Genomic DNA, 9989 nt, shown 5'->3' with positions numbered 1-9989 from the left:
CTGGTGAAGAAATTAAAACAGACGACTTACATGTAAGTCGTCCAGAAGAGTTTAATATTTTTAGTGGGAAATTAAATATTTTTAGCGGGAAACTAAAATAGAAGACTTCCTAGACGACTTACTTGAGTCGTCTGGTTTAAATTATTTAAGCGGAAAAATATTTTTTTAAAAAAATTTTAGGCAGGAATATTTGGACGACTGAAATACCAGTCGTCTGGGTAAAATTATTCACCAGAATACTGAAATATAAGTCGTCCACACTCTAAACATAACCCCTAAACTTAATTATCTAATTAAACACTTCATAAAATCAAATCAAACTTGAAAAATGTTTACTATACACAGAAATAAACACATATAGGTGAAAATAAATTTTTGAAAAAAACATTTCAGCTTTCTAAAATCTAACCCTAAGAATACAATACTACAACATATGTTTGCCAAACCCCTAAACCAAAGAATATCATGATTCACTACTTCCCCTCATCTATCTTGAAAACAAATCAATTTTATCATATCTTAATTTATATCACTTAAAATTGTTTATAATTACATGATTTTTATTTTTCACTCAACAAAATATTTTTTACAAAATTCATAAATTATTTTTAAGATAAACTGGTACCAGACGACTTAAGTCGTCAAGACTACTTCCAACATCTCAGACGACTAAGACGACTTACAGGGGATATATTCGTAAAAATAACTTCTGTTTTTTTGTTTGGTCACAAGGGGCTGGACTGTACTTTAACAAGGCTTTTAGGTTAGTTTTGCATTTGATTCAAGTTTAGGTATAGGCTTGGGATTAAAATCAAGTTGTGGGTTAGTTTTGGTAAATTTTCCTTGTAAAAATGCCTAAAATGTGTCATTTTATCTTTAAAATTGCATAGATTCTTAAAGAGTTATCTTTTCCTCTAAGTATATGCTTTTCATTTTAAAAATTGCAATGACTTTTAAAGGATTATTAACATTTTTAAAGATGTGTATTTTATCCTATAAATTGCACAAGTTTATAAAGAATTGTCTTTTCATTCGTTTCATATATATTTCATATACATGTAAAGAATCTTAAATTTGTCTAAAAATATTCAGGGTAAGTTGATTTCTTCGGTAATTTATTTATTTTATTTTATATTTATAAATCATTGTAATTATGGGTGATAATGTTCTTTAGTGATTAACCATTGCAACTATGATAACTCATTGCAATTACGGGTAATAGTAGACTTTCTAGTGATGAACCATTGCAATTTTTAATGCTAATCCTTGTAACTCTTGGTAATGGTAGACTTTCATGATGAACCATTGTAAACTTTTATGGTAACGATTTTAACTATTGTTAACCATTGCAATGTTTGCTTGTTAACCATTGTAAGTGTCAACTCTCTATATAGAAGTTGTAGGTATTGGAAAAATAATAATTAGAAACAAATAATTCGTAGAAATAAAGAGAAAAATCCATCTTTTCAAACAATCATCAAATATCTTGAAGAAACATAAATAAACACGAGAAACCTTATTATTATTTATGTATCTTATCCTAAAACACAGAAAAATTAATTGTCATATACTTTTTCAATAAAGCGATTTCACGCGTGATCCAATCATTATCAACTTCAAAATATATAATATAATTACTAATAATACTAAAAAAATATTCTATTGAAAAGTGTATCTTTTCATCTTTAAAATTTTATAGGTTTTAATGGATGTTAAATTTGTTAGTTAGTATTTATTGTACTTCTAAATAGTCCAAATAAATATCTAAAAATATATATTTTTTTCTTTTCTTTTTTTTTTCTTTTGAAAAAATGATCTATGAATGTATCTTTTTCTTCTTATTTTTCGTTCAATTTTATATACTATATTTTTAAGAAATCTAATAAAAATAGCTTCTACTACTTAATCAACCAACTTTCATAAATTAATTTTAATGAAAATATAGTTTATGCTACCGAACTAACACAACTCTACATTTTGGAATATGACTTATGTTTTTTTTCATTTATAAAGATTCATTTCTAACTATAACTATGATTTTTTTCCCTAAATCTAAGCATTCTAACTATACCATGCAATCATTTACCGACTGTACATATATTTTCTATGGTTTTAAACAAATCATTACCAAAGAAAATCTTTTAACTTTAAAAATTACATTATAAATTTAATAAATGATTAGGAAAATATCTTATTTGGTATTGATATATTGGTAATTTTGTTACAACAAATCTATAGATAAAACTATAGATTTTTAATATTGTCAATAAAGAAATATAGCTGTAAACCAGTGGTGGTAGTCCAGTGGCGCTTGAGAGAATATACCCAATACGGTGAACTCTGGTTCGAACTCCACTGGCCACACGGATATGGACTATTGCTTTCGGCTCATTTGAATGCTCAGGAGAGAGTCTATCCGTGGACTGTACCTCCACCCGAATGTTAGATCTGTGTCTTTAATAGACCCGAATTTAACCTTTTTTTTTATTTCTTCAAAAAAAGAAAAAAGAAATATTGATGTATGTAAGATAGTCTTGCAAATACATGTATTTTTCCAAATGCAATTATATAAAGGGTAGCATATTTTTTAATACAAAATGAGTTCTCATGCGTTATCGCGGGGATTATTTACCTAGTATAACTAATAACAAAAGATTGTCGTCTAAAATTGAACTTATAACTAAATTAGATAGAAAATGACTAATTTTACCATTAATCAGACAAACATTTGATTGGATAATATTTTTCCAAAGGGCTCTAAAAAAAAGTTGACGGAATGTAAAAATGGGCTTACATTTACCACAGTAACTCAGCCCAGACTATTCTCTAAGATTTTAGCATCGATTGATTATTAAGGTAAATTAATAAAGAGCAAATCAATTCCTCTCTCCAGATTCAAGATTATGTTTTATTTATTTTTTCCAGATTCCGATAATTCCACTCTCTAGATCCTCCTCCATATAAGATGCGGAAGAAGCTTGAGATGAAGAGTAGAATCATTCCTCAGCCATAGGGAGAGAAGAGACAAGAACAACAATCAAGACATCTCGTGTAATAATTACACACAGATTGAGACAATGGAGAGAAAGCCCTTTGAGGTTGAGACGACGGAGGATCACAAACCCTACTCCGATGGAGGTGGTTCTGATTTAACGTCGACGGTTGATTCATCTGGCGACGAGCAGAAAAAGCTCGTTTATAGAGGCTGGAAAGTCATGCCTTATATCATTGGTAACGCTTTTCTCTCTCTCTCTAGACCGTTATTTTTAAACTCTGTTTTCTTTTTGTCAACTAACTCTGTTTTTTCGTGTAACAGAACACTTTTCCCCGTGTTGGTTTTTTTTGTCATTTAATAATTTTGTTTATTTTTATCTTGTCACGTTGGCTTGACTGTGTCAGTGTTCTAGATAATCTACCAGGTGTAGTGTACAGAAAGAAATGTTACCTTGTGTTCTTTAGTAACGTTTTTAAATGTCCGTGGAAAGGACTTTGAATCACTGGAAGTCCAATCTTGGTTCCAAACTGTGTTACTTTATGAGAAACCCGTGTTGGTTTGACTATTCATTAACGAAAAGAATTTGTATCTTGATAGGTAATGAGACATTTGAGAAGATTGGGATCATAGGGACATTATCAAACCTTCTAGTGTACCTAACTCAAGTATTCAACCTTAAGAAATACACAGCTGCAACTATTATCAATGCCTTCAGTGGCACTATCAACTTCGGCACTTTCTTCGCTGCTTTTCTGTGTGACACTTACTTTGGCCGCTACAAGACTCTCAGTGTGGCTGTCATCGCTTGTTTTCTGGTACTAATGCTGCTGATCTTAATGGGTTTTTTTTCTTACGCCAAGACTCTTAATGCTGATCATTTTTCGTCTGTGTAGGGATCGGTTTTTATACTAATGACGGCTGCAGTTCCGGGATTGCACCCGACTCCTTGTGGAACTAAAAGTTCGTGCCAAGGGCCAAATGGGGGGCAGGTTTTGTTTCTGCTGTTGGGTTTAGCGCTTCTCGTAGTCGGTGCTGGTGGTATCAGGCCGTGTAATTTGGCCTTTGGAGCTGATCAGTTCAACCCCAAGTCAGAATCTGGAAAGAAAGGAATCAACAGTTTCTTCAACTGGTACTTCTTCACTTTCACGTTTGCGCAGATCATCTCGCTCACGCTAGTTGTGTATATCCAGTCAAACGTGAGCTGGACCATTGGTTTGAGTATCCCTGTGGGTCTAATGTTCTTGGCCTGCGTCATTTACTTTGCTGGCCATAATCTCTACGTAAAAGTGAAAGCCTCGGGTAGTCCCTTGGCTGGCATCGCTCGTGTTATAGCTGCAGCGATCAAGAAACGAGGGTTGAAGCCTGTTAAGAAGCCTTGCTCCGATCTTTACAATCACATCCCGCCTAACTATGCAAACTCTACACTCAAATACTCCGACCAGTTTAGGTAAAATTCAAAAAGTTTCTCTCTCTCTCTCTCTGTTGCTTTATGTTTTGTTTTGATGAAAACATGTTACGTTGCTAGATTTCTCGACAAAGCAGCAGTCATGACCCCTGATGACAAGTTGAAACCCGATGGAACGGCTTCAGATCCATGGAATCTATGTACGATGCAGCAGGTGGAAGAAGTGAAATGCATTGTAAGAGTGATTCCAATCTGGTTTGCTTGCGCGGTGTACTACCTCGCAATAACATTGCAAATGACTTATCCGGTCTTCCAAGCGCTCCAGAGCGACCGGAGATTGGGTTCAGATGGCTTCAAGATTCCAGGCGGCACCTATGTAGTGTTCTTGATGTCCGGTATGACGGTTTTCATCATATTCTACGACCGTGTCCTTGTCCCGTCGCTCAGAAGAGTGACAGGGCTAGACAATGGTATAACTCTCTTACAAAGAATCGGATCAGGCATTTTCTTTGCGCTTTTGAGTATGTTGATTTCTGGGTTCGTTGAGGAACGGCGAAGAGCCATTGCACTGACAAAACCTACTCTCGGGATCGAGCCTCGAGCTGGAGAAATCTCATCAATGTCAGCGATGTGGCTGATACCGCAGCTCGTGCTTGCAGGGATAGCTGAAGCTTTTGCAGCTGTTGGACAAATGGAGTTTTACTACAAGCAGTTTCCTGAAAACATGAAGAGCTTTGCGGGTTCTATCTTCTATGTCGGTGCAGGAGTTTCTAGCTACCTCGCTAGCTTCTTGATCTCGACTGTTCATAAAACAACTGAGCATTCACGCTCCGGGAATTGGCTAGCTGAGGATCTGAACAAAGGGAAGCTGGATTACTTTTATTTCATGATCACTGGCCTCATGTTTGTTAACATGGGTTACTTCTTGTTAATGGCTAAATTTTATAGATACAAAGTCACTAACGATGAAGCAAATTCTGTGATTAAGACTTATGAAGAAGAGACCAAGGAGAATCAACAACAAGACAAGAGCTATGTCTGATCTTGAGACTTTAATTCTATTTTTTCTTCTACTCTAGTCTCCCTCTTTGTTGTTGTACCTGATAGATATAAGATAAACCACTTCATCTTTCTAAACATGTATTGTACAAGAAGCTTTTTGTTGATCGTATCATACAGTGTAGGAAGATTCTCTTTCGTCCTTCAGTCCTTCACCACAACATAGCAGACCAAACCACTACAAGGATTCGGAACATATGTAATTCAGACTAATAGAGAAAACTTCATGAAGGAACTGAGATAAGCTTGCTATCTCTGTCTCAGATAGTCTTAAGCTTGTTGAAAGGTTTCATTAAAGACTTTCCAATTTGGTCAATGTAAATCCAATCTGATTTAACAAAAATATATTCAAATTTATTTGGGTATAAGTTTTCTTCCAAAGTTTATTGTTTCTTACTCAGCTTTACAACTGAGATATTGCATAGTATTATAATTAAATTTTTTTTATTTTAAATTTGTAATTATTAGTAAACAATCCTATAGAACTTGCTTCTAATTAAGTTCATGATTAACAACATGTTAATGAACTGTCCTGTTGAGGTGTTGGAGCAGGATTTATTACACAAATCTGGTCCACTATAAACCCAATCGAAGCGGAATAAACAGGCAGAAGACATGATCTATCGGCGGAATCCAATTATTTTGGCCCCAAAGGTTTATCTCATAGCTCGAGGTAGCGAGCTCAAGTACGGATAACAACCAAGACCATATCATTTCACAGTCAATCGGTTACACAAAAGGTCAAGATCTTCGGAGCAAGGAATGTCACGTCTTAGCAGGGCTCAGATAGTCTTAGCTTGTTGAAAGGTTTCATTAGAGACTTTCCAATTTGGTCAATGTAAATCCAATCTGATTTAACAAAAATATATTCAAATTTATTTGGGTATAAGTTTTCTTCCAAAGTTTATTGTTTCTTACTCAGCTTTACAACTGAGATATTGCATAGTATTATAATTAAAAAAAAATTATTTTAAATTTGTAATTATTAGTAAGCAATCCTATAGAACTTGCCTCTAATTAAGTTCATGATTAACAACATGTTAATGAACTGTCCTGTTGAGGTGTTGGAGCAGGATTTATTACACAAATCTGGTCCACTATAAACCCAATCGAAGCGGAATAAACAGGCAGAAGACATGATCTATCGGCGGAACCCAATTATTTTGGCCCAAAGGTTTATCTCATAGCTCGAGGTAGCGAGCTCAAGTACGGATAACAACCAAGAACATATCATTTCACAGTCAATCGGTTACACAAAAGGCCAAGATCTTCGGAGCAAGGAATGTCACGTCTTAGCAGGGCTGGGCACGGGGCAAGTACTCGGAATTTTTCCTATACTTGTAACTCGACTTGCCCCGTTCGAGTATTAAAAAAATTGACTTGTACTTGTACTTGCTAATACCAAGTACTTGATTTAGCAAGTACCCTTTCATATATAAGATACTTGCAAGTAACTTGATGTATTTGTACTTGTTTATCTAAAGTATTTTTTTTTTGTATTTGAACATTTAAAATATAAATTCCATTTCAATGATTTTAAATTAGATGATTGTCTTTATTTATAGCAAAAAAAAAATTGCTTGATTTTTATGTTATGACCAATGTAAGATAATATAGCGTAAAATTTGATAAAAGAAAAGAGAAAATTATTTGATTCCACATGTTTGATATATTATATAAGTATTAAACTAGCTGAAATAACAATGTTAATGTTATAAAATATTTTGAAAGTCAAGTAACGAGGCAAAACGAGTCAAGTAGCTAAAATAAATATAAGACTTGTTACTTGGTTTGGACTTGCAAGTAATCAAATTTCCTAACTTAAAAAAAAAAAATTCCTAACTTGTTATTTGCCTTGCTTATGACAAGTACTTGTATTTACGGGGCAAATACGAGACGGGTAACGAGTTTAAGGCGGGTCACGGGTATTTGTGCCCAGCCCTACGTCTTAGAAATACGGAGTAGTTGAAGCGAGCTGAGCAGTATAAGGAACAAGCCAAGATCATTATTTGAGACACACCTTTTGACTTACTCACTTAGACCTAGAAAATGCATTTCGATCGGTATTATTTTGTGTTTTTTTTGACATCATATTATTTTGTGTTTTGTTCTTTGTATTCATCATATTCATTGTCAATAATATTACTCTAATTCAAGCAAACTATCTTGAGATAATTTCCCATTGTTTTCCTAAACCTTATTCTATTCACATTAAAATTCTCATTGCCGAATTTAGCTCTCACATGAATTATTACAGTAAAAACTCTATAAATCAATAATTTTGGTTATTAGTTTATAAAGTTATTAATTTACAAAAGTTTCATTTTTTCGATTTTTCTATTTAGAGTATATCTTTTATATAAAATAAGAAAATAATTAATTTTACTATATATATACATTAATAATGTTTTTGAAATTCGACTTTCATAATATTTTCTTATACTGCTTCGTGTATATGAAATATGTTTTATAAAATTTAAATGTGGTTTTAGATATAATTTTAATAAATATTATCAAAATATATTATTTTTTTAAGAAACTAGAGGTAATATCATTGTGAATATAGAAAACAATACAATATTTTATTTGTACATATATAATATATATAAATTATTCATTAATGATTTTAATGAGACCATAGATTTACATATGATTTTCTAAAAAAAGTTATCTTATTATTTATCAATTTGTGTCATATTTTGAACCGACATAATTTGAGACCAGATGAATTTATTAATTTCTAGCGTTTGTTAATTTATCGAATATTAATTTATAGAGTTTCTACTATATATCTATTCTGTTAAAATAGTGTCTTAAAAAATTCTACATTAATATATTTTACTCATCATTCATTAGTAATTTAACAAATTAAATAATATAATGTAGACTATTAATATGTCACATTTCTATTTTTTTCACTGACTCATTGTTTAATTGTCATATTTTGGTGGTACTTTAACAATTGTACTTAGCCATAAACATTTACATTATACCTAACCAAACCAATATATATCTACTTTATTGATATGAAATATTTAAATAATTGAACATCTAATCTAATAGCTTAACGCTTGCAATTTTTTTGTTTTATAAGTTTTGTAAATAAAACATATAACTCGCGTTTTTACAACATTGTTTCGTCTAAATCAGTATCATAATATATTTTTAGTTTATTTCCCTTTGTCTCAAAAAATAATGTTTACATTGTACTAATTAATTCTTTATTAAAATACATTATTTATCTTCTCTTAATTTTCTGTCTATTACTTGAATTTGGTGCTTTTAACTTAGTACATATCAGTCCTAATTATTGGGATAGAATAAAATTGTGTTGTGTAAATATATATGTAGTTTTCCAGGAATAAAAATTAAAATAAGACATTAGTTACCAAACAGAATTAGGCCATTTAACAATCTTCAAAGGCAATATATGTTTAATAAACAAAAAGGAAAATTCCGAGAAGATCATAAAAATAGTTTTTGGAGAAATTGGTTGCATACCGTAATTCGACTGTTAATTTTAAAAAGTACGCTCAAACATCTTCCCAAGCAACCTTTGCTTTCCCATGGCAATATATTTACCATAAATGATTTTGTGCAATATATTTAGGTCGTTTGGATACTTATAAAACTATTTGTAGAACAAAATTTTGTACTCATGAAATAAATAAAAATTGAAAATCCATTAACAAATAAAATTATAATATATTTTCTCAAACTCTACATATGATCAACACCTAAGAAAAATCAATTAAGTGATTTATAGTTTAATATAAAATGAAATTTAAAAATATATTTTATAAATTAAGTTATAAGCTTGTAAAAATAAATTAAAACCTCTTATCATAATTTAAAACATATGATAAGCAAAGAAAAATAATTTTATAAATGTATTTATAATTTTTATAAATAATTTATAAAGCATGTATGAATTTTATTAGATATTAATAGTTAATTTTTTATATACAAATATAAGGCTTTATATAAGAATATAAATCATTATATAGACTTTAATAAACTTTTTTGTTTACTATTTTTTGTAGTTTATAAATATATAAAAATTGATCAAACATTATTACTCTTTCTATATTTTCAACAATTAGTTACCATAAATAACTAGTTGTGATATTATGTAGATTGTTTGGCAAGTGATATTAACTGTTTATAGACTTATTTGTAATATTATGTAGATCAATTTATAACAGTTTTTTAAGATTTCATAAATGATCGACACATAACCAAAATCTCTTAAATGACTTTTCAATTAATATATAATATGATATATAGTTTTGATTTTAAGCTCTTATAGTTGATTTACAAACTCTTATAATAATTTAAAATATACAATAAGCTAAGATAAATAATTTGACAAATGTTTTTATAGATGATTTATAAACCATATAATATGAACTTTAGAAGATTTTAATAATTATTATGATAATTTATATAAAATATAATGCTTTTAAATCTATACTAATAAAAAGAACATTTTGAGGCTCCATAGAGCGTCTACATCAGCGAAAACAAATT

At 30.7% G+C, this 9989-nt stretch overlaps 1 protein-coding gene across 7 annotated transcripts in view; it reads left to right on the top strand.

The window, feature by feature from the left end:
* LOC106310781 (protein NRT1/ PTR FAMILY 2.10-like) overlaps positions 1–5601 on the top strand; it is a 29601-nt gene extending 24000 nt beyond the window's left edge. For 4 of the 7 annotated variants that reach the window (XM_013748011.1, XM_013748003.1, XM_013748025.1 and 1 more), the window contains 4 exons: positions 2926–3231; positions 3593–3810; positions 3889–4442; positions 4521–5601. In XM_013748011.1, the coding sequence (XP_013603465.1) occupies positions 3078–3231; positions 3593–3810; positions 3889–4442; positions 4521–5442 (1848 nt within the window). In that variant the 5' untranslated portion in view covers positions 2926–3077 and the 3' untranslated portion in view covers positions 5443–5601. Of the gene's footprint in view, positions 1–746; positions 764–2110; positions 3232–3592; positions 3811–3888; positions 4443–4520 lie in introns of those variants that run through there. The other 3 variants (XM_013748046.1, XM_013748039.1, XM_013748031.1) reach the window with 3 other exon arrangements.
* Positions 5602–9989: the final 4388 nt, after the last annotated feature.

The sequence above is a fragment of the Brassica oleracea genome, chromosome C1 (genome assembly GCF_000695525.1).
Source record: "Brassica oleracea var. oleracea cultivar TO1000 chromosome C1, BOL, whole genome shotgun sequence".
Lineage (NCBI taxonomy): Eukaryota > Viridiplantae > Streptophyta > Magnoliopsida > Brassicales > Brassicaceae > Brassica > Brassica oleracea.
The sequence above is the reverse complement of the archived record's forward strand: the minus strand, read 5'-3'. Positions and strand labels throughout refer to the sequence as shown.